We start from the raw sequence: 25294 nt of genomic DNA, 5'->3' as shown, positions 1-25294 counted from the left end.
AACAGGAAACTTAAGGAAGTGTAACAACCAACATTTTTTTATTAGAGGGGCAATGGCCAAGCCATTCAGCAGGAATTAATTTTCAGGATTTGGCTACAGAAGAGCTCTACAATCTCATTGCCTTCCCCATGCCCAGCTGCGGGTTTTTTTTCGGGGGAGACTTCAGCAGATGCCTTCCATCCTTTGGTCTTTGAAGCTGGGTTCCCTCTAGTGGCATTAAGAGGAGCATCGATTCTGTCTTACTGACTGATCTTGGTCCGTAGTAGGGGCAGGGGAAAAGAGGACACTGCAGGGTGTTACCAACTCACATTAGGAAACACTGACTTGTCTTCATCTGGCTAGTAGCCTAGGACTTTTGTGTACCACAGGTTCTTTATTTTTTCCATCAGCTGTTCAGCCAGTATACTGAGTTTAGTTGTTTCTCTGATGAGGAAGTTCCTGCAGGAGACGACAGTGTATGTGGTAAGATAGATACACAAATACGTGAGGGTAATCTCTATCTGCTGTAGTTATCACACTGACTGTCACTGACTGCAAAGCTCCTCAACAGTCCTAGAGGGGCTTTCCTCAGAAGACAAGAATAGGCAGTATGTGTTTGCCATGAGTTACATGAAACTGTATCTCCAGGGTCATCACGCTTTTCCTTTTGGGAGGAAACTCGTTCCCCTTCTTTGAGGAATATGTATTCACAGCTAGAGCCATTTCTGTGATTTGCATCGAGTGACGGCAGTGTTTCCTGGCACCTTCAGTACTCGGCCCCTCACAGACAGCACCGCAGCACCCTTCCAGGGGGGCTGATCCCCCATCAGCCAGTGGCCCCCTCCCTCACTGCCCATGTATAAAGAGCAATCCCCATGAGCATTGTCGTGTTCAATGTGCATCCCTGGGAAGAGCTTGCACTTTCACGTGAAACCATATTGTTCCACCCCACCTTCCAGCACTCTGCTCCCATTGTAGTTACATCAGGCTTTGGTTGCTGATTCATTTCCCTTTGGGTGTCCCCATACAGAACTTGATTAATCTGTTCTTTCTCCCACTCCTCCCTCTCCCTTTTCATCCATGGCGTTCATGCAGAGGATCTTTCCATACCTGGTTACAACAACTACTGGAGTCTGGGCAGCATCCACCAAGAACTGACCGACTTTAGGAGACATCTTGTTCACAGTTTCATAGATGTAAGCTGCAATTGCATCGGGGATGACCAACCAGTCACGACGGTCTTTCTCAAAGATGGACTTTGAGTGCACTTCTGAGAAAGAGGAGGCAAAAAACCATGAAGCTTCTCCAGTCACTTGTGTCTCTGATATCTTCCCCCAGGCACAGTGGGAAGAGACTTGAAATTCTGAGATTCAAAGCCTCCCCCAGAATTCGCTCTAGCAGCATCCAGCAGCACCTCATCACTCATTTTTGGGCATCTAGGTCATAGGCCTTACATGGCAGACCATTTGCACCAGGTACGGCCAATTTTCATGCCAGGCTCCTACCGACTTGTTTCACAGTGCCAAGCACTATATATTCATGGTCTTGAACTGTGTTATTTGGCTTCAGTCCTACTTTATGGATGGGTTAGACTTCTCTAAGGCAAGTGAGAACCCGTAGAGCTGAGCCTTGTCTCAGGCAGACAGAAAAGCTTTTCAGACTTACCGGGGAGAGTGGTGCTAAGGAGCAGAATCAGGGCTATCACCAATGCCCTGGATTGTAGCATGGTTTGCCGTACCAGTTCCACTCTCTACACCAAGAGACCTGCTGGAATCAGCGTACAATTTTTTGTTTGTTTTCAGAGAAGTAAAACATGTCAGTTAAACACCAGATTTTTGCAACAAACCTAACCAATAAATGAAGAAGAGAACAGGAAAGATCACAGTGCATTTCCTCTGAAGAAGTGAGGAAAAGATAGTATAAAAATGAAAGTGTGCTTTTATTTGTATAATCACAGATGTCCACAATGAATGACAGCTTTCAGAGCTCCAAGAAATATGTGACAGTTAAAGCTACTTCTTTTATACAAGAGCTAAAATTCCTTGTTTCAGCACATAAGCAAACCACTAAATCTGGCAGAGGTCAGAATAGGTTTCCTCCACGCATAAGTACAACTGAAAAATTCATAATGTGGGATTTTTTTGATTGATTTTTTTTGGTAAATTGCTCTAAAGAACATTGTGCTAGTGAGTGCATCACATACAATGATCATCTTAGTGACCCGGTGATCTGAGTATTTTGTCTTGCTGTAGTTGAGGAAAGACCCAACTACACAACTAGGTTCTCTTGTCTTTTCCACACTGGGATTAATGAAGCAGATAGTAGTCCAGGCAGAACAAGTTCTCAAAAGGGAGTAAGTGCAAACTTTAGCTTAATCCAATGTCCTTTATTTTGTCTGTTAAAAAATTCAGAATTGGAGGAACTCTTGAAAATTTAGTACTTGGTACATTGAAAAGATGACATTACATCTAAACAAGCATTTCAAACATGCTGCACTTAAAAAGGTGTTTAGAAGTTAAAAATTATTTATGCCCTGAATTAGAGGGCTGCATCACTCAGAGCAACATGAAGAAAACATTGCAGTGTTAGGAATTGCAATGGCAAAAAAGGCTGCAAGTCTATTACATGTGAATGCTTTGCTAAATCCTGTGCCAGGTAGCTACAAGTCAATGCTCCTTCTTATCCCACAGTAAGGAAATTTCCATCCATTTTTATTTCCTTCTGTGCACAGATTACCTCCAAAAGCTACCACTCCGTTCACTAGACATTTGCTGACCAGCAGCAGCAGTTGCTCTGTTACCACCCTTCCTTGATTTTTAATCCTAGAGCCAGTTTCTCCCTCTGTAGACAAAAGGTATAAATTTTCTTCCCAAGAGCATAAAGAGGTGATCTTACGCACTTTAGAGCCTGCAGTCCCTGTGGTGGAGGCAGCTGGGAAAAGGTTATGTATCTTCCAACGCTGAAACTCTGCAATCCCTACCATGGGCTTGACCCTCCTATGAGTGTCTTATGGAGCACCCATCACTCAGCTTCAATTCAGGTCTCATCAAGCACTCCCACCCTCCTCCATTTCAGCAGTATTCCTGGCTATGGAGCGTGAGAAGGGCTCACACTTTGGCTTGCAATAAGAAATGAGGCAAAACAGAAGACCACCTCCACTCACTTCTCTATGTCCTAGATACACCAGTCACAAAGTCCATAGCACCCAAAACAGAGAGTTCAGCTCTTACCTGTCCCCCTTTCTTTCTCAAGCCGAAGCTGAGGTAGATGCTCATCTGAGACACTGGCATTTATGCATAGCTAATATAGCGATAGCAAGGGGTCAAAGGTCCTGCTTTGTTTCCCCATTTGCTCTTTTGCAAGCACATCCAGCTCAGTGGGACAGGCAAGAAGCTGTGGAGGACTCTGGACCTGTTATTGAGATTTGGTAATGGAGGGTCAGTCTGACCTGAGCCTAAGAGACATGGAAGGCAGCTCCTGGGTCATTGAGTCCCCTACTTTTGCAGGCAACCATGTCATAGAGGCCCCTTTCATAAGTTGACCAAATTCCACATTAACAGTAGCTAGAGCTGGGGTGAATTTTGCTCACACTGTTCCTGTGGGAAGGCCTGTGCCGTAACCTCACTGCTCTGACAGTTGGAACTTACTTGCAGCGATTACACCCATGGGTGTTTTACCCTCCATTTCCAACAAATGCACTAACCAAATGGTGCACAGGGGTAAGTATGCATCCCTCTCACATTGCTTCTTTCCTCATGACCAAGTCTTTTTGCACAGGCTGACAATACGGGCATACATCTAAGCCAGCTGTCAAAACTTACCCGGGGGAAACATCCAGCTCCGAGGCCCCCAGTCCAAGAAAGACATGGGCCTGTTAGAGTGGGTCCATAGGGCCACAAAAAATGATCAGAGGGCTGGAACACCTCTCCTGTGAAGAAAGGCTGAAAGAATTGGGGTTGTTCAGCCTGAAGAAGATAAGGTTCCAGGGAGACCTTATAGCAGCCTTTCAATATGGCTTCACTAAGGGCAAATAGCGCCTGACAAATTTGGTGGCCTTCTACGACAGGGTTACAGCATTGGTGGATAAGGGAAGAGCAACGGACGTCCTCTACCTGGACTTGTGCAAAGCATTTGACACTGTCCTGCATGACATCCTTGTCTCTAAATTGGAGAGACGTGGATTTGATGGATGGATCACTCAGTGGATAAGGAATAGGCTGGATGGTCACACTCAAAGAGTTGCGGTCAACGGCTCGATGTCCAAGTGGAGATCAGTGACGAGTGGCATTCCTCAGGGGTCAGTGTTGGAACTGGTGCTGTTTAACATCTTTGTCGGCAACATGGACAGTGGGATTGAGTGCACCCTCAGCAAGTTTGCTGACAACGTCAAGCTGTGTGGTGTGGTCGACATGCTGGAGGGAAGGGATGCCAGGCTTGAGAGGTGGGCCCGTGCAAACCTCATGAAGTTCAACAAGGCCAAGTGCAAGGTCCTGCACACGGGTCGCGGCAATCCCAAGCACAAATACAGGCTGAGCAGAGAATGGATTGAGAGCAGCCCTGAGGAGAAGGACTTGGGGGTGTTGGCTGATGAGAAGCTCAACATGACCTGGCAATGTGCGTTTGCAGCCCAGAAAGCCAACCATATCCTGGGCTGCATCAAAAGAAGCGTGACCAGCAGGTCAAGGGAGGTGATTCTCCCCCTCTACTCCACTCTCATGAGATCCCACCTGGAGTACTGCATTCAGCTCTGGGGCCTCCAACATAAGAAGGACATGGACCTGTTGGAGCGAGTCCAGAGGAGGGCCATGAAGATGATCAGAGGGCTGGAGCACCTCTGCTATGAAGACACACTGAGAGAGTTGGGGTTGTTCAGCCTGGAGAAGAGAAGGCTCTGGGGAGACCTTATAGTGGCCTCTCAATACTTAAAGAGGGCTTATAAGAAAGCTGGAGAGGGACTTTTTACAAGGGCATGTAGTGATAGGATAAAGGGTAATGGCTTTAAACTGAAAGACGGTAGATTTAGATTAGATGTAAGGAAGAAGTTCTTTACTGTGAGGGTGGTGAGGCACTGGAACAGGTTGCCCAGAGAGGTTGTGGATGTCCCATCCCTGGAAGTGTTCAAGGCCAGGCTGGATGGGGCTTTGAGCAACCTGGTCTAGTGGAAGGTGTCCCTGCCCACGGCAGGGGTTTGGAACTAGATGATCTTTAAGGTCCCTTCCAACCCAAACCATTCTATGATTCTATAACTTCTCCCCATGCTCCCTGGGGACCGGGTCCCACTCAGAAAGTGGCTGCATTGCTGCTGTACGGCGTGTTTTCCCGCAGCTCAAGTTCCAAGTGCCCGTTGGGTCTTCAGTCAGGCCAACCATCTGTATCTGGCACATGCAGCCACTGAACAGTAGGGGGAAGAGACAGAAAGGCTGCAACACTGAGCTGCAAAGGGCATTAGCTCAGGGGAAGGGGGAGGACATGAGGCATAAATTAAGCCTACTGTGTGAGACCCAACAGATCCCCATTCTTATAACAGCCACTTATTTATTAGGTGACTGTCACATGTGGAAAGTGTGAAAAGCTCAACCGGTATCTTCATTTATCAACCAAACAAAATTTCTAGAAGACTTTTTTTCTCATGGAGCTCAAAGTACTTTAGAACCAAACAGTAAGCGTTCTTGTTTTACAGACATGGCAGCCAAGTCAGCGATTGCTACAGTGGGTCACATCATTAAAGAGGGCTGCCAATGGTTTCCCAGAAATTTTTTCACTCTCTTGGTGAGTATTTATTAAAATTATCTTCTTTCTTAGAAAAACAAAGAAAAAAGTCTCCCAAAAGGAGAACAAAAAAACCCCCCATATAAGCAAACCGTTTTGCATTTTTATCCAAAAAATAACAACAGAAAATTCTTACTAACGTATAACAAGATTAATTCCAGAGAGAAGAACAGAGAATTTTCAGTTCCACTTCTGGTGAAAACACTAAAAAGCAATTTATGGTCTAGGAAGAACACACAAGAGCAACTGGTTGAAAGTTCTCTTGTATTTTAATTAAACATTTGACAGTCATTGAAAAGAATCTACACATTTACCATCTGCTTTTACAGCTGGAATAATATTCAGAAGACCAGCACAAGGGACATTCTAGGCATTAAACTTAGCAGAAATAGCAACGAGCAGTCATTATTTGTGGGGGTTAATTTAATGTAACCTCAAGCGTCATCTCTCTCCTATGTCAGGTCAACAAATGGAAGGCTCTAACCATATTAAGGGGGTGTTTTAAACTGATGTGCTGCTGGAGGTGGTAACACAGAGAGGACTTAGCTACCCTATGTAGTAATACGTACCACTGAAGAGCTTTGCATTGTGGTTGTTATCACACAAGGTGACTTCCCCTTGCCCGAAGTTAGCCTAACTTTAGCTAGTGCTATCATGAATACAATCCCAGAGATAGCAACTGGGCATTTCAGCACTTTCTACTGCCAAACAGGCACTTGCCAAGACCAGATCAATGATTGCACAAGAAGCAGCCCTTGCCCTCCATTCCTGGAATGGCATTCCGGAATGGCAGGGCGCTCTGCAAATAAGCAAGAAAGCCAGATATTGCAAGTCCTTTCTTAATCAAAGAAAAATTACATGATTTTTTTCTCTCTCTTATGAATCTCTGGTCTGAGGTGGAAGGCAGCTGACAGCAGCATGGGTGTCCTTATCTGCCCCATGTGGCATGGTCACTTACTCATTACATTATTATTTTAAACTAGGGTAACTCGAGTGGCTATCAAGACACCTTATCTGAGACAGAAAACTCATTCTTGGGGGTAAGGTATATTCTTTCAACTGCATGACAGGAAGAACAAAAGTCTAGAATGGCAATAACTCCCATATGTGAAACATATTCAACTTTTTTCGTCACAAATGGGCTGACATACAAACATCAACTCTTTGGAATGGCTGAAAAATTAAGCATGAATAAATTGCAACATAGAAAGAATGAGGCTAGGCTATTTCCTACTGCTATTTCTTTCAGTGTGCAGTATTTGAGCTGCTCAATTCTCTCTTTTACAAAGTCAAAGACCCTGTAATGTTACTGGAGAAAAAGAGTCCACATAGTATTGTGCAGTGCTGTCACAACGGCTTTATAGCGTTATAGATGTATGCTGTCACAACGGCTTTATTTTATAGCCAATTAAAAATAGAAATAAGCATTGAAAGCAGAGCCTATTTTCTTCCCACTTTTCTGTCTGCTTGCATATATAGATTTCCTTTGTCATTATTTCACAGCCCACTAACTAGGGTTTTATGAACTGCAGTGGTCTGTGGACCAGTAAACCTGGTACCATTTCTGCTCCCCTGCTGGATAACCTAATCTACTTCTGTTGCAATTTAAAAAGTTACAGAATTAAGACTGAGATACAATCAATCTTCCCTGAAGAGTTTTGTTTAATGTTTCTACAAACACGAACAAAGTGACTGAAGATGAGCTCAAGTATGATAAAGATAAAACTCTTCAGACTTCACACAGCACAAATTGTGTTCACACAATCTACAATTAGTCACCCTAGCTCAATTATGAGGACTAGAGGAACAAATAAAGATGGAGGGCTCCTTCATAAGATTTAGATAAAAAAGCACAACCTCTACAGTTAGTGTGCTCATACTACAGCAGGAAGCTTCAGCAGCTGCTACTGTTACACAGAGTCATCTGGGTTTTCTTGCTGTGCGAGGGGGTTCTTGCTCTTGGGAAAACTTGCTGGACACATGCTGGCTTATACACACTTGAACGCGAAGGAGAGTGAACTCTTTCCCATGCTACCATCTTGGGCTCCCACCTGATATCTCAATAGCCTCTACTCTTGATGGAGAAAGGGGCAGCCCTTCCCTGAAACCTGGACATTTGGGTTGGGTTGAGATGACAGGAAGAAGTTGTCCTGCATGATGTACGGACCTATTGGAAGCATAAGGAGAGTCAAATTCCAAGCCACCAATTCAGCTTCCAAGGGTAGAATCTGCAGGGCCCTGGGTATCTGCTAAAAGTTGCCAGAGGGCAACGCTAAAGTCAGAACAGGATGCTAGTTATGGAAGAAGGAGGCCCATATTATTTTCTGTCATTGCAGTCACCATAAACTCCTCTTAGCTAATAAAAATACTAGCCCATCATAGAAGAGGGGGTGCATAAAATCTTCAGCATGTCATTAAATAAGAATAAAAATGATTCACAGCCAGTGGCTGAGAACCTGACTGAAGAGTGATACTGGCTTTGCAAGTTCTGTGAACACACTTAATTCCCTATATTTCAGATGTAACTCATGGGTCAGTTCACATTATTCACAGTTTGGGTCTAATGCAGACAAGGACTACGCTTAATACAGCCTTCCTTTCTTGAATTCAAACTTTGGAGTTAGTCTTTCAGCTCTTTTTTGTGCTAGCCATCAACTGCTGGCAAACAGCCCCTCTGTCTTCAAAAACTGAGCCTCCGGTTCTGAAACGAAGTCAACCAGAGAAGCTAGTGGGTCCTCCTGCTTTTTCTCCATACACAGGAATCAGAAATAAGCACTGTCAGCCAAGAAACTGTAGGAAAATCAGCACTCTCTGTAGTAGCCTTTGGTCGACCAGCAACTGCATCAGATATCCAGCTAGGAGCATTTGCTCCAAGCATGATGTTTCCCATCATTGTCCAAAGAAAAGAAAAAAAGGAGGTGGGCAAAGTGAAATCCTCTCCAAGTCAGTCTTCCAAGGGAAAGCATAAGCACATCAGTAATTAGGACATTAAAGAACAAATAGTAGCAAGTGTCCCATGCGGCACTGGCTGGGAAATAAGCTAGGCAATACAGTCATTGATACTGGCCAATCTCTAGTGCCTCTGGGTTACAAAATAATTCACAAGATGCTCCAAAAGCTCCTTGCCAACGGTTGAGTCTCTTGAATCCAAGAAGTGCCTTTGGCAAGCCAGGTTCCCGTGGAAGCAGCCAGCATCCAGAGAACCTCTCTTTTTCCAGCACATTTTAAATGAAAACAGTGGATGAATCATATCAAGGAGAAATGGCAAGTTGTACTCCTTCACAACTGGTCTCAGAGCACAGAGAAATTCTGTGTTCTAGTTGCAAGGTGAGAGATGAGAAAACCCTGCAATCTAGCTACAGATCAGATGCACCACATATGCAGAGTTAGTATAAGTGTCAGGGTAAAGATCAAGGACAATAGTAAAAATGGTGACTGTAAGACTTCTTCAGACCCATTTATCCCACCCCATGTATACAATACCTGGCACAGAGAGCAAAGGGAGAATATAAAATGCATGGAAAAGAGTACATGGCTTAGGAAAGATATATCCACCAAAGCCATACTTCCTAGAGTTGAAGGAAATTCTGGTCCATGGTGTGAGGGACAGTAGTCATACCTTGCTCAGTCCCTGTAGAGATGGCCAAACATTGGTAAATTTAGCCCTTTAAGTTTACAAAGAAATTCAAGTGTGAGTTAAAGGCTAGAACAAGTATCTTTTAAGGCACTAAGATCTAAGCTTAAAGTAGGGCAGGTTGTTTCAGTCAGTGTAGGGCGGATAAGCTGGCAATTTGCAGACATGCTAGCGAGCCCTTATTAAGGCAGTGAAACATCCTTCCAACACTGTGATCCTTCTGTTTGGGAGAGAGGCTTACTGGGGACAAAAGGAAGCAACTGCCCCAACTATGCTGAGCAGCCAGAAAGAAGCAGCAAACATTACACATTCTGAAGCACAACAGAGGGCCTTAGAAAGGAGATGCTGTGCCTCCCTACACCAAACTCCCAGGAGACCAGATCAGATGACCTCCAGAGGCCTCTTCCAACCTAAATTATCCTACTGTCCTGTGACTTTACAACTCTGTGGTCATTGGAGCCCTTCTCCAGTAACTGGTGCGTAAAGGACCAGCATTCTACAGACTGGGCTCCTTGCGGTGCCAGGGCACCTAACAAAGAAAACTTGTATCTTTCTTTAAAGATTGGGAATATACCATGTACTGAAAAAATCTGTTTCCAATAGAATGTTTTCAACGGACCACAGCCCATTGCCAACCTAAGTTTCCAAATCACAGCAAGAATAAAAATGGGTTATGTATTGCTTTCATGGGCACTAGACATAGATTCTTTAGAGTTGTAAGTCTAAGAGGAAGCTGCTTCATGTGTTTTTTTGCTGGTTGTCTGTTCAATCAAAGGCAGCCATCCCAACCTACACAGTAGAAAAACTAAGAGGAGTCCGATGGGAATCTTAGTTCTTTCAGTACTGGCATTAAATGACTATGCTTCTTCCACTGTGGGAACTTCCTCTCTCCTGCAAGAAAAAATAAAGATTCAGGAACAAGGAAGGATGAATGGAAATCATATGTCTTCCCACCTGCTCTGAGCACCATAACAAAACCATTCATACATACACACATCCCAGCTGGGACTAGAACTGCACTTCCTTCCAAAACTCAGAGGAGAAAATGGTAACATGCAAAATACAGCCCTTTGAGAAGACTCCCACCTGGTAAAATTCTGCCTAGATATGATAAGGGACACTTAACATTTTTTTTATTTTAAAAAAACCTTCATTTTTTAAGGGGGAATACATTGTCTAACTTGGAAACTAGCAATTGGATATGAAGCTTTTCACACTTAGGTTGCTACCTGAAATCTAGTCCCAGTGTAAACTGACAAGATGAGCTGTGAACAATAGCTGTTCACTGCCCATATAATGCATGTTCAGTTCTCCGGAGTCCCAACACGCAAGCCATCCTCTTCCACCTGGCCTGGAGGATCACACATTTCTCACCACTATAGCCACCCATGATCTTAAAGCCTATTTCATGTAGCTTTAGGCATCTTACCTGGATGCTTTCCCATATGAACCATTTCAAAAATATCACCAAGATACTATAAAAATTAAATGTTGGAGATCGATAATAGAAGAATCATGCACATCTTAAAAGAAATCAGAAGTAAACCAACACCAGAGAGCGTTGCAGAGGGATACTCAGTCCTGATGCCTACTCTGGAAGTGCGTTCTCCCCAGGCAGTGCCAGGACAACAGCTATTCTAACACCAACACATACATAGAGCCCCAAATGCCTCTAGATGGGGACCTGAGTGAGAGGGTATAACATGTCACCCAGTGTGGGACGTGATAGGGGACCTACTTTATTTGACTGCTCACTTTGCCCCTGAACACACTATAGCCATACGACACATGTCTGAAGGCAGGGAACTCGGCAGCCTCCTCATAACCAAGCTGTGCAGGGCAGCCAGTGCTCCTTGCCCTCCGTTTGAAAGACAACAGGCTGCAGAAAGTAACAAACATTCACTCTCACTTCCCAAAACCCACCTCTTCCCTTAGATGAGAAAGCAAAAAGGCAGCTGACTCACCGAGCGTGGCCCTGCACTGCCTTTGTGCTTCTTGTCCTGACCTGGGATGATATCTAATGAGCGATAACTGGGGGGTTTATCTTCTGGCCATTCCCGAGACCGGTGCCGCCGTCTGCGGTTTGTCACTGGGAGACGGACTTGCTCTTCTGAGGAGCTCCACGACCCCCGGCGAGAAGGGGGAGAGTAGCTGTGCCGCCGCTGACCTGAGTTATTGCTCTTCCTGGTGTGGTGCTGGTAGTCTCGCCTCCCTGCAGGCTCCTGTCTCCAACCATGATGGTGGCTGGAGCGCTCCTTGGCCTCCTCTGGATAGAAACTGCAGCTGCTGCTGCTGCTCTTGCCCCTCTCAGCCTGGCGTGGGGGTGACACATCCCATCTGGAGTGCTGGGGCCTGCCATTGTAGCCGCCTGTCCTCTGCCTCTGAGGATGGTCCTGTCGCTGCCTCTCCCAGGGCTCCCGACTGTAGCTGGAATGGGAATCCCCACTGGAAGGCAAGGGCCACCTCTGGTTTTCCCTCCTGTCCTCTGCTGCAGAGTCCCAGGGTCTGGGGGTGCGGGCAGCTCTCTGTGGTCGTGAGGAGTTGCTGCTCCCATGGATGGAGGAGACGTGATCAGCGAGAGGGGGTGGCATGATCTCGGAGCCCAGGGAGGACAGCAAGCTGGGCTGCAGAGCCTGCCGCTGGTGGGAGGGTGGCCGGAGCTGTGACATGTTAATGTTTTGGATTTCAGACTCCAGATAGTCCAAAACACCCTTGTTAGCGGAAAGCTGAGCTTGTGCCTGCATCAGTGGAAGACTGTTCTGCAGAGACACATCTAAGGATAAAAGCACAGGAGAATGCAGCAAGTCAAGGGGAAACAATAAAGAGAGGGCCCTTTTGCAGTAATGATGCTGGCTGAGTCCCTTTTGAGCCTCTCTTCTCCTGCTCCTCCTCACTGCAAGAGCTGCGTGAGTCTCAAGCACCACAACCAGCACATCCAGACCACACAAGGTAAGGTGCAAAGAGTAGTAACTAGTAAGTTGCAGCATGATCTGTGTTTTGAGCAGCACAGAGGTAAGAAATCAAAGTCATCCAGCACACCTGGGTGTATTTAGAGGAACATTTTTTTCCTACAGCACTGATACCAATTTTATTTTAAAAAAAATCAGAGAAAGTTCATAGTGTTTCCTCTTATATCTCATTGAACTGGAAGAATTATGAAACACTACTGCAAAAGAAAAAGAAAATTTTATATATAAGCACACATACACATGTATGTATAGATATAAGCAGCAAATGGAGAAGTTTCTTCACTAGGAGACTGGTCCACCTCTGGAACAGTTACCCAAAGAAGTCATGGAATCTCCATCCCTGCAGGTTTCCAAGACTTGGCTGGACAAAGCCACAGCTAATGTGACTGAGGTTGGTGACAGTCCTGCTTTGAGCAAGAGGCAGGACTAGATGACCTTAGAGGTCCCTTCTACCCAACATCTCTAAAAAGCTGACCTGAAACAAATTTAAGGGAAACTTAAGCACAGGAGATTCAAGGACTGTGAAAACACAGGCTAAGAAACTGCCTGAGGAACTTACTTGCCCATTTTCTGCCAGCATACACATGGATTTCCTTGAGAAGACTCAGTGTATTCTGTCTGAGAAGACTCAGTGTATTCTGTCTTAAATCATGGTGGCTCAGTCACCAGATCTTCCTAAGGAAAACTGGTGCCCTGGCTAGGAAAAATGGTAACTGTAGAACTAGTGGGCTAAAAAAGTATATACTCAAACATCTTGAATCTAGCATTTAAGATGTTTGCAAACTATTTCTTCAAACAACAGTTAAGACTCATCAGACACAGAGTAAATCTGTGACTCCTGTATAGTGATGAAAAGCTAATTTCAGATGAAAAATATGTTATATTTATTTGGGAATTCATTATGTTGAATTCCCCTATTTTCCTTGGGCGATTAAATAATATTACTGGTAATAAGTTATTTTATTACTTATTTCTCTAGGACTTCAGAGACACCATCTTCCCTCCTCCATTAAAATTACAAATAAATACCACTAATACAAGTGATTTTGCGGCAGAACAACTGGAAAATTCTTCCTGGTTCATTAAAGAGTCCTTCATTTTTTGCTGCATGAAGGCTAGATCTATTGCACAGAAGGCAGTTTGCCCTTAATCATTTGAAGACTAGACATTTGATAAGAACTCAAACAAATTGCACCTCACTTGTCCTGTCAATTTTGGCTATAAGGAGTTGACCGTGACCAGCACAGCAGAACAAAGAGACAGTACCCTCCTCTACCACATGAAGCAAGATAAGCTGGGTATATTTACCGTGCAGTCGCTGGGGTGTAGCACAGATATACCTTAGTTAGCATTAAACTACTTCACCCAGCACTGAGCCTAGCAAGACACTTAAGATGGATAGACCGTATTTATCCACCTGGGCAAGTCTATAGTATGCTGCAGATATAGCAGAGCTGTCATGCTAGGACATGCAGTCATGCTAGGAACATCTTTCTCTCTTTTGTAGTAGAGAGGCTAAAGTCTCACTGCTGAACCTCCCTGAGAAGTTTCTCATCCTGATTTCCCTCTGAAATGATGCCAATGGTCTCACCTTTTTGCAGTAGAGGGTTCAGCTGGTAAGAGGACAGTTGCGAGTTCCTGTCGCCACCTCCGTAGAACATGTTGGGTGACATCCAAGGTGCAAGTGCCTGAGCCTGCTTCATGAACCGATGCCGTTCCAGTACTGTAAAAGAAGAAGGCGGCGGCTTACAGCAGCTATCCAGAGAGCACAGCTTGCAGACCACATACCATTTTGCTTGATAGACTGTAGCCTTTGGATGTGATCAGATATAGAAAATTCACAGAATGAAAAGCTCTCTCCACCCTATGACAAAGGTAGAACAGAGCACAGGAAATTCCAGTACAAAGTTGTACAGCTTCAAAAAGATACCTAAAACAGAAGAAAAGGGTTACTGCCTGACATTCAGGATACAGTTCCAGCAACTGGGAACACATGGCACTATGATTAAGTACACAGCATATAACCAAATGCAAGACTTCTACCTGCCCTGTCATTATGAGTACAGTTGCAGAAAGGTGGGAAATAATGTTTCATACAGCAAGACATACCACACTGTTTTCTCTCTCTTAAAACTCTTTCAGTTCATCATTGGTCCTTTCCCTTTTTGGCTTTGATTTACAGCTAAACGAGACCTTTTTTTGCCACCTTCATGTAGGCTCTGTCCAGATCATATTTTCCACACCATACTCCATCATTTCCTCTCTGTTCCGCAAATAGGGCACTCAGAGATGCACTGTCCAGCTTCTCTCTTTCTAGTCTTTCAACCACTCTTGTTGTCTCTCTGTAATTTACATCAGCATGACTGCTAAAATTAAATCCCTTAGGACAGTGTGGTCAAACTGGTGAACAAACTAAATTTCCTGTTCTCAACAGCAATGTCCAGTGTGCCAAAAGGGCAAAGTCAGTGGAAATTTCTCACCCTCACTGTTTTTCCACCACTGCTAACTGCAGACCCCTACTTGTGGGGTCAGGCTCCAGTTCCACTTCACTTTTTTCAGCGCTTCCATCTCACCTCCTCTACACAGACAACCTCACCATCCCTGTCTTCAAAACCATCGCTCATTGCTGCTTATTTTTTGGGAATACCTAAAAACATCTTACAGAAACTTACTCCTTCTGCCACAGACAATCAAAACTTAAGTTTATGAGCAAGTAAATTGTGCAAGCCCCAGAGCTCACAAAGCCTGACTCTGCATGGTTTGTCTGTCATTACTGGGTGAAGCTTTTCTGCAACAGGGCCTTTGCAAAATTTCTCTTATATGGCTTCTCTGGAGTTTCAGAAGTGGCAGGCTTTTACTGCAGCCTCTTCCCTGGTCAGGCATGAACAGAACATTCCTGGCTATACAGTTCAGGAGATAGTAATTGCCTTTGAGACTTTTACCCCTCTGATAAATCTGGCTGAAGTTGGCTGATGAAATTAAAAGCTATTGGAGAGAAAGAGATAGGGGATAGACAGACAGATTGACTGCATAAGCCTTGCTTCTTTAAGAAACCAGGCTACAGCTAAGCTCCAATTAACTCTGTCCCCTGGGTTCATCTCCAGCAGGCAGCATTTAGACTGCACGCTCTTTGGGACTGAGCTCTCCATTTCAGGTAGCACTCCAGTTATTAAACATGTCCTCCTTTAGCTTTTTCACTGAATTTATACAGAGCACCACTTGCAGCAAAACGGACTGACCATGCCTCTCAACATATCCTTCCCTTTCCCCACAGTTCATGCAGCTCCACTTCTTTCTCCACTCCAGACTCCCTCCCCCTCCCCAGCCTGGGTCCAACCAGAGTGAACTACAAAGCTAGAAACTTCAGGGTTTTTAAACTTAGTACTCTGATTTTTCTTCAAAGCTGTTTGGCCTGAGGTAGCAGCTTTCAAGCATTTTATGTCAAACTTGCTTCGTTATTTTTTTCTCCCAAGGGATTTTCCTCCAGTTTAGGTTTCAAACTTAGAGGAAGAAAGAAAGAGGAAAACTAAAAAGGATAAAAAGAAGGGAAAGGCCTTACCTCTTCCTCTCCTGTTCCTCCAGTTATCACCTTGTGAATGTCCTAGAACCTGCTGAGTGCATGTCCCTGGGTTTTGACCACAGTCTTTGCCTGAGCAGTGAAAGGCCCAGCAGCTGTGGGCATACCTACTTAGGGTTCCCCTCCTTAGGGTATGAAGGCAGTCAGGAGGACCAAAGTCATCCTGTCACGGTAATTCTCTGATCTCTCCCTACAGCTGAACAAATGCAGAATTACCCTTGGACTTCATTCACTACCTTCATCCTCTCTTTCTCCCCCAGATACTTTGAGTTCCAGTTGGAACCTGATATATACTCTGGTTCCCCACCTGCAAAATGGAAGTAAAGTTACAGATCTCTTCTTAAAGTGAACGTATTTATCTGAGGAAGCTCAGATTCACCCTAATTTCAAAATTCATACCTGCTATAAAACTTTGGCAGAATGTTATGTTGTTCCCTCCACTTACTCCCTGCCGAGAAAGGTTGTTCTTCACCTTTGACAGACTATACGGCTGCTGGGCAATTATCCAATTATAAAAAAGAATATTTTCCAACCTAGTCAGACCCAGGTGCAAGTATATCCTATTTTGCACCAATTCATTAGTGGAAGAAGTCCATAGTAGAAAAGGAAGTAACAGGAACAGAAGGAGGTCATACGTATATTTACCCTGGTGGGCTTTTCTCAGAGCTTTCCATGGGGAATGTAATTGGCTTGCTCCTGGGGCACGTTTAATATTTCTGTACACCAATTCTGAATTACTCAAACAATGCACTTCTTTTATTACTAGGTTCAAAATCATGTTAGTTATTGACCTGACTTAAAACACCCAGACTTACCTTGCCTCAATGGCATCTATGACTGTTCAGCAGATCTAGGCTACCCTCTGGTGGCCAATAATTGGGAAGAAATCACCCGTACTTGGCTCGCACTGTAACTTGCAATGCTTAGTTGAGGATTTCTGCCTTCTCTTCAGCTGTATGGAACTGTTATTCCTCAGGACTGTTTTTTAAGATGCCCCCTGTATCTGTCTTCTCGTGGTTTTTAAGGCCTCCAGTTCATTTCTTGGAGTGAAAAAAGTAAGTCAGAGGCAGGATGAAGTGAAGAGAAGGTGTGCTAAAGGAGGGGAGCAGGCACAAGGATCCCTTGCAAAGTGGATAAAGAGGGCAGGCAGCTGGGATGGAAATTACAGCCACAGAATCCAGCAGCCAGTCAAGGAGGCTGGACTTGTCTGTACCTTCTCTCATGAGCAGGGACAGGTTTTGGGAATCCTGCAAGAATCCTTCCTACCTATCCTCAACAGGAGGCAGGAAAGACAACAGCAGCAGTCTGGAGAGTGCTATCATCTCCTACAGCACAGAAAAACAAAAAGCAGCTCACACATATTCTGAATCCCTTTTTTGACGAGAACTAGGAAGTCTGGAGGTGTGAGTCTTTCACCTCCATCACCTCTCTCTCCCTTCATGGAAACTAATTTTTCTGCCAAATTTCCATAGCCTCCTCAACACCACACATTTTACTTGACAGCTGGGTGACAACACCCCCAGAAAGTGTTTTGTTTTGTTTTTAGCAATAAGAGGGATGCTCTGTTCGCGCTTTGCAAGGATTAAGCAAATTAAGCTTAAATCTAAAACTCTCACAGCTTACTAACACCCAGGGTGTACCAAATAGCTCTTTTGCAGGTAAAGGGAAACCAGAAACACAGCTCCTTGTTCATAAATACTCTCCTTGTAGCATCTGGGGAAGAATCTGGTGATTTCAGTAATAAATGTATTTGTTGCATTTTGTTCCTGTCCGAGTGTGTAAGCTGCAGGGGGCTAGTCCACCTTGTGTTGCTACTAAGTTGCAGTTACAGGAACACAGAGGTTATATGGCCTTAGCAGCCAAAATTCAAACGGTGGCCTTATTAAGAGAAGAGGGTCTGGCTGCAGAATCTTTATTACTGTTACAAAAGGACACACAACAGTTTCTCTTGACCCTCAAAACCTCACAATGCATTTGCACGGTTGACCACCAAGAAAGACCATATTCCTCCTTCCTTTCTCCTCACTTCCTTCCCCAAAGAAAAACAAACAAAACCTTTTTCTTGTGGAAGGAGCAGCTCTGAAAATAACATGAAGATAGAAAATTCCAATTTTTACATAATTACCTCTCAGAGCAACACACTTGAAGGTTAGGCCAGTTTAGAGAGTAGTACCAAGGCATTTGCTTGCCTTCCTCACATACACAGGCATATGAACCACAAGAAAGGGAAGAAAAGTCCTGAGCTACTCATACAAGGGAGCTGATCGTGCCCTGGATGACATGAGAGAAGTTGGTAGCAAGGTGTGAGTGAGGAGGAACTTCTGAAAGTAGGACACAGAGGAGCAAGATGGGCTCCATGTATCCTAGCTCCCCTCCTCTAAACTCAGATAAGCTGGTCACAGAGGTCACACTGGCCAAAGAAATGTCTCAGTCTATACGGATGCTGAACTGGAGGGAGAAAGTGGAGCTCAGCAAGTTCCCAGTCAAGTTTTTGTCTTGACAAGCCATGAATGGATGCACATTTGCTTGAACCTCACCTTCCTCATTACAGCAGCACCGGGTTGGGCAGCAGACACATGGGATGTGGCAGCAGCAATACTGGGGGCAGCACTGGCACCAGCATACTCCCATCAGCAGAAGGAGGAGGAGGCCACCGAGAACGATGAGGAGTACTGTGAGCCAGTCTAGGGGAAAAACAGAGAGAGAAAGAGGATCCTGATGTACCTGGGCATAGTTACTGAGCACCTCTCCACTGCTGGAGACATCTTGGAGTGGGGAGGAAGAGAACAGGAGGAGACATCTGCCACCCAGGCAACAAACCACAGGCACTTACGGAGAACAATCAGCTTAACTTCTTTGTCCGCATCACCTGAGGTATCTCCTGGTGCTTCCACAGTGCAGTAGTACACGCCGTGGTCCCACCACATGACCTCACTGATGACAAGGTCTGCCCCTGTGGGAGAGGGACTGAGAGGTCAGCGGGCTATTTGGGACTGACAGACGCTACTTTCAGGCCCCACTCTAAGAGGGCCCTGTGCCTGCAGGTGACATACAGTACTGCATCTCCCCTCTTCCCAAGCATAGCCATCACCTTCAAACAATCCCATTTGAGTTCACTGAGAACTCCTGTAAACAGCATTAACTGCCACTCCCTTTTTTCTTCATGTTGGTGGAAGGCAACACTACTTAGAAGCAGGACTAGTGCTGTGTGGAGTGAAATAACCAGCATGCTGCTGGGTGATGGATGCTAACAGATACCGGCTATTGCCAACCCTACTGGTTTTGGAACACAGATCATTGTCCCTGTTAGGCCAGCCATCCCAATAACTCTTCTGGCAGGAGCAACAGCTATTGCTCCAGGGGTAGCAGGGAACATATAATACAGGTGGACCATTATGCAGTATTTCTTAGAAGAAAGAACTGTTTTCTAGCCTCTGGGCTCCTCAGCTTACTTTTGTGCTCTTCAGCAAAACGCTCAGGCATCCTCAGCTCAGCCTTAGCTTGTAGTGCCTCCAACACCCTCAGACCAGCTGGGGACAGGGCCCTTCACAGCTCTTATTCCATTGCCACCTCACAGAATATGTAAGCTACAGATGACATTAGCCATGTTTATGCTTCTCTTCACTTAGTAGGCCCAGATATTGGATAGTTACTGAGTTCACTGCCTGCCTGGGAGGTGTAAGTCACTTACGGTTCTGAATGGTGATCTTTCGTTGCTGGTAGTCGATACCCAGCACAGGCTCCTTCTGCCCATATTTCTGGATGACGATGCGCACCTTTCGCTGGCTGTCATTGCAGTCGTCAGATGGGTCTTGGCCAAGAGCTAAGCCAGCCTGGTATGCTACAAACACACATCATCAAATAAGATGCTAAAAGTTATTTCAAAGGACCAATTTCTATCCCCTTGTGAGCAGCACAGAAACTCTTGAATGCATGTGTGCACTTGCTTTGGTTTAGTAATACAAAGCATGGCTTCAAACCAGCAAGGACAAGTTGCTTCGGAGTACTCAAAAGCAAACAGAGGTAGAGCCACAGGAATGGCAGAGATTTTGAGAATGCTGGAGCTGCAGAGGGGATGCCTCCTGTACTCACAACTGAAAGAACAACAGTAGAAAGAAGCTAATGGTGGTAGCCTGGAGGGCAGCTCCCAGTGGGAAGATAAACTGCAAGGAAAAACGTCATAAAACTCCCAGGAGTACTGGAACTAAAACAAAAGTGTGCTTATTTACCAAACAAAATCTCCAGACATACATGAACTACTGTAGGGATTGTCTCCCTTTCCCTCCTGTATCCCGTTAGATGTTGTGGAGCTCAAAGACAGAAAAGAATCCATCATCTGATTCCACCTAAGGATTATGTGTAGAGACACCTAACAGAATTAATGGAGGACTAGAAGCAATTTCTGTGCAATACTCCTATGACAGACTCACAATATAAACTAACATTGAATCGCCAGGTATTTGGGAGCTGAGATCTGGGGAGACAACTGATACAGTCAGCAATGTCTGCAAAGGGCTTGCAATGAAGAGAGGAGATGACAAAGCTTGTCAAAGGCTCCTCCATTGCTGTATCTACAATGGATCATGAAGAGAAGACCCAACTAAGCAAACACTGTGACCTTCATGCTTTCTGTCCCTGTTGGGGGCTATTAGCTTCAACCTGTGCTCAAAGCACTCACATTAAGCTGGGATCAGCAGAGCCAGGGACCCACCTGCTTGTGGACCAGGCCATAGAGCACTTGGTAACATGCCTACCCAACCCATCCAGGCAGCATAAAGGAGAGTTTGGGCACCAAGACACCCAACAAATCCAGACTCCCCACTCTGAGCTCAGTCTTAAGTGTGCAGTTGAGCTAAGGTTGGCCAGCTTAAACATACTGCAGGGTTTATAGAGAATAGAATAGACTATTTCAGTTGGAAGGGACCTACAATGGTCATCTAGTCCAACTGCCTGACCACTGCAGGGCTGACCAAAAGTTAAAGCATGTTAATAAGGGCATTGTCCAAATGCCTCTTAAACAGTGACAGGCTTGGGGCATCGACCACCTCTCTAGGAAGGCTGTTCCAGTGTTTGACCACCCTCTCTGTAAAGAAATATTTCCTAAGGTCAAGTCTGAGCCTCCCCTGACACAGCTTTGAACCATTCCCACATGTCCTATCACTGGATACCAGGGAGAAGAGATCAGCACCTCCCTCTCCACTTCCCCTCCCCAGGAAGCTGGAGCAAGCATGAGGTTGCCCCTCAGCCTCCTTTTTTCCAAACTAGACAAGCCCAAAGTCCTTAGCCGCTCCTCACAGGACATTCCTTCCAGCCCTTTCACCAGCTTTGTTGCCCTCCTCTGGATGCATTCAAGTACCTTAACATCCTTCTTAAATTGTGGGCCCCAGAACTGCACACAATACTCAAGGTGAGGCTGCACCTATCCTAAATATAGTGGGATCATCACCTCTTTTGACTCGCTGGTTATACTGTGTTTGATGCGCCCCAGGATGCAGTTTGCATACCATCTTAAGAACCATCTTAAAAACTCCTGAATTAAGGGTGCACACACCAGAATGTCTGCACATGAAGTGCTGCCACCAGTACTAAATATTATTACTTAGAAGTCTTTCTGCCCTCCAAAATGCACGTGTTTCTTCTGCTTCCTAAAATCAGTAACACCTGGTCACAGGTATCTAGCTCCAATCATGGGGTCCCCCATGGAATCATAAAGTCCACCTGTTGCAGGGCCCTTGCTTTCAAACATGCTGAAGCATAAGATGGGGCTGCCAAGATTGACATGTCAAACATGGCTGAGCCTCTCTGCCTTCTGAGTTCATGACAAGGAGGACAAATGAGCCGCTTTGGCTGGGATTTCTACAACATCATATCATAAAGCCTTGACATTGCAAAGAAAATCACAGACATGACCTATTTTTTCTTGGACTGCAGGGAAATACCACCACCCCACCTGGTTCATGGGCAGGAAGAGGTCAAAAGCCTGTATTACCCAGTAAGTCTACCTTCCCCTTCCTTTCCATTCGAAGAGGGATTCCTTGGAGGACAAACCTGACACTTACAGACTGAGTAGTAGTCAAAGATGGGGTCCTTGCAGAAGGATTTGAACCGCCAGGTCACCACTACGTCCTGCAGCTGAGCTGAGGTGCTATAGTCACACTTGAGGATGACAGTGGCAAATAAGGTGGTATAACGCTCAACATCCTGCACTGTCACCAGGAGGGAGAGGCAACCTGCAAACAAGAACACAGAAGGCAGTCAGCCTGCAGGAACAGACCTCACATCACAACTTTCACTCTGCATCAGACCAACAACCGAAGTACATCGTACATCTCCCTTGGCCTTATCCAGGACCTTCACCCTCCGGTGAAGCCGTCCAGAGTTACAAACCCTGGTTAGAACGTGAGGCCCATCTTTCCCTGACAGAAGGCAGCTTAAGCCAGCTGCATTGGCCTGCCTTACGGACTGAATTATTTTCTCCAAAGCAACTATCAGTAGCCATTATGTAGCACATTACTCTGTGTTCTCCTTCTGCGTGGGGAAAACTGTCCCTCCAAGCTGAGGGAGATAATTCATTGGGCCCAGAAGCACAGAGGATGGGATTGCCTTGGCTTGTCATCCTAACCAGAAAAGTTCTGCAGCGCCATCCACTCATATAAACACCAAATGAATTTTATCAAGGTCTCGCTAAGACAGTCATCAGAATGTTATCTAGTGGTGACCAGGATTAAGACAACACAACTTTTGGGCTGTAGCATCATAGTTAAACTTAATCTGTTTATCACTACTTCAGAACAGCACACATCAATTACCCTTTTTTTCCTTTTTAATGAAGCCATTTTTATGTATGTTTAGAACTCATCCATAACAACCTCTGCAGCATTTTCTATCCAGGCAGCTGCACCCACTAAGGAAAGTCTTACAAAGTTTCTCATAAGCTATGCTTTATTTTAGCCACACTCCAGAGACATCTCTATCTTATTTAAACTTTGATAATACAGTAAGTTGTGCTTGCCATTAACAATAGCGAAGTTATCACCAGTTGCCTTCGATAAGGGAATACAAACAGTGCGGAGCAAGTGTGGGATGCCCTGTCTGGAATACACTCCAGAGAACAGGGCAGGGGTTGCAGTGCTAATTGCTTCTTAACCGGGGAGCACGACAGCAGGAAAGGAGGCAAGGAAAGGGAGAGGCTTGGAAGGTACCAACTGAAAGGGTCTCCATGAACCAACACTCTATTTTTATCACATATTCAAAGACTTTCCCTCTACTCCATGTTTTCGGGATGAGAGCAAGGGAACAAGGGACTATGTAGTAACATCTGGATCACAACTGCAAGCATCATTCTTTCAGTGTCCTCTTAGGCTGCACCTCCACAGTACGTTCCAGGCAAATATGAGCTCACTCAGTTTCCACCCGGTGGAAAACATGCTGCGGAGGTGCGATGCTGCCTCAACAAGTAATTCTGCAGTAGGATATTGTCAGTGCAGTACTTGCTCAGTTTCTGGTTTGAAACAGACTCCTGGTCAGCCAACTCAAAGCACAGGCAGAGCGAACTCATTTGCCTTAAAAATACCACACAAACACACAGAGGACCAGGGTAAACTCTGAGTCCGAGGCTTTTCTGAAAAATAGGATATACACACATGCGCTTAAACACAGAAATACCAGCAGCTGTGCAAACCTCTAGCAAAACCAAGGATCTCTAGTTTTTACAATGCTGTAGCAAAGCAAGGTCCAGACCGGTGACAGGTAGTTACAGTTGCTCTTATTTAAGAGCGTTGTACTTCAACACATCTTGTTTCAGCTTTCATTGTGAAATAGCTGACCCACATGATCTTACTGCAGGAAATCACAAGAAACCAACCCAAAATCCAAACTCTCAAGATTGGCAAAACCTTGATCTCATTGTCAATCAAATGAATTCCCATATGAATTCTGACCTGTCGAGGCTCATGGAAACAGAACAGATTTTTCCATGAATTTCCTACAGCAGCATCTCTTCAGCAAGAATAAAATACTCAAAATCACTACGTGCTTTTCACTTACAGAAACCAAAGCTCTTTACGAAAGGGATCCTTTCTCATTACCTCTGTTCTGCAGAAGAGGCAGAGTTGAAAGCGAAGTTCCTTATTTTCTAAAGAGGTTAAAAACCTGCTGTTCCCACCAGAGGACAGTCGGACGTCTCTGCACGTCTGATGTTTCATACTAACCAGCTCCAAGAAAACGGAAAAGTTGTGAAATTAAGGCCAGTTCCTAAACTTGGACTGCATTACTCCACTGCATGCTGCTATCCTTCTTATCCTGGTTAGAAAGGACAAATCTGGACACTACCAACCTAGTAAGTTATAGCTACCTCAGGCCTATGGCTTCGCCTTGAAGACACTAACCTTCAGAGCCAGTGAAGCCAAGTTTTAGCTGGAACATCATGTAGGAACGCGGCTGTCAAGCAAGACAATCAACAAGCATATCTCCGTATTTTTTTGCTTCTTCTACTGGTTCTCTGTGAAAAACTGAACTTTGGTATTTAAAGCTAAATCATCAGCAAAGACCCAGGCATCCAAGAAGCAAAATGATCATTATATTTCCTACAGGAGATCAGAAGCTGTCAGGCAACCTGCAAAGCTCGGCAGAAAGGACTCTGCTCGCTGAAGGCCGCCTGTGAACATGGAGGTGAGCTCCTGTTCTCCATACAAGCATGTATCTAGTGGGTACGGAAGCACTGCAGCTACACCAGATCCCCAGAGAGGCTGGGGCTGCTGAGCTAGCAGCAAAGGCTGGGGTGGGTGCCTGTGACAAGCCAAAGGAGAACCCCTCCATGTTTGTATCCTGTGCTCAGGTCCAAACCAAGCTGGCCCGCACACGAGCGATACTGGAGGCTGCCAAGGAAGCAGGCGGCCACTTCCTCCTAGGAGAGCAGCTAGCCGCACCTTTGGAGTAACGAAACTCCTCTCCGCACGGCTTTCGTACCGAGCTCGGGAGAGCCCCGCTCTTCCGCCCGGCGGAAAAGGACACCAAGGAGGGGAACAACGCTCGTCCGGGCCAGGCTACCCCTTCCCCTCGCCGCGGGGCCGCCGCCGCTCCCCCCACGCCGCACCACGTTAACCCCGGGCAAAACCCGAGGGCACCTCCCGGGCCCCGGCCCCCTGTGCCACAGGGGTGTCCCGGCGTGGGGAAGGGCCCCGGAGGGGGCCGGGACCCCGCCACCGCCGCCTCGGCGCGGCCCCACTCACCGGCCGGCAGCCAGGCCAGCAGCAGCGCCCACCGGCAGCGCCCGCGCGGGGCCATGGCGCGGCCTCCTCCTCCGCCCGCCCGGGGCCGTCGCGCCGGGTCACCCCGCCGCGCCCACAAGGCCCTCCCCTTCCCGTG

The 25294-nt window shown here is 45.7% G+C and overlaps 2 protein-coding genes across 2 annotated transcripts; both read right to left on the bottom strand.

Moving 5' to 3' along the window:
* Positions 1–338: 338 nt before the first annotated feature.
* Positions 339–1705, bottom strand: LOC127029566 (apovitellenin-1). Its single transcript, XM_050915241.1, has 3 exons — positions 1645–1705; positions 1090–1249; positions 339–438 (listed from the first exon to the last, which is right to left on the bottom strand). The coding sequence occupies exons 1-3, from the start codon at positions 1703–1705 to the stop codon at positions 339–341; spliced, it is 321 nt and encodes a 106-aa protein (XP_050771198.1).
* A 4308-nt stretch (positions 1706–6013) lies between these two features.
* On the bottom strand, positions 6014–25213 carry ILDR1 (immunoglobulin like domain containing receptor 1). Its single transcript, XM_050903126.1, has 8 exons — positions 25159–25213; positions 21988–22158; positions 19620–19769; positions 18762–18881; positions 18466–18612; positions 13943–14074; positions 11347–12155; positions 6014–10273 (listed from the first exon to the last, which is right to left on the bottom strand). The coding sequence occupies exons 1-8, from the start codon at positions 25211–25213 to the stop codon at positions 10232–10234; spliced, it is 1626 nt and encodes a 541-aa protein (XP_050759083.1). The 3' UTR covers positions 6014–10231.
* Positions 25214–25294: the final 81 nt, after the last annotated feature.

This window comes from Gymnogyps californianus, chromosome 1 (assembly GCF_018139145.2).
Source record: "Gymnogyps californianus isolate 813 chromosome 1, ASM1813914v2, whole genome shotgun sequence".
Classification (NCBI taxonomy): Eukaryota; Metazoa; Chordata; class Aves; order Accipitriformes; family Cathartidae; genus Gymnogyps; species Gymnogyps californianus.
This window is presented reverse-complemented; position numbering and strand designations above follow the sequence as displayed.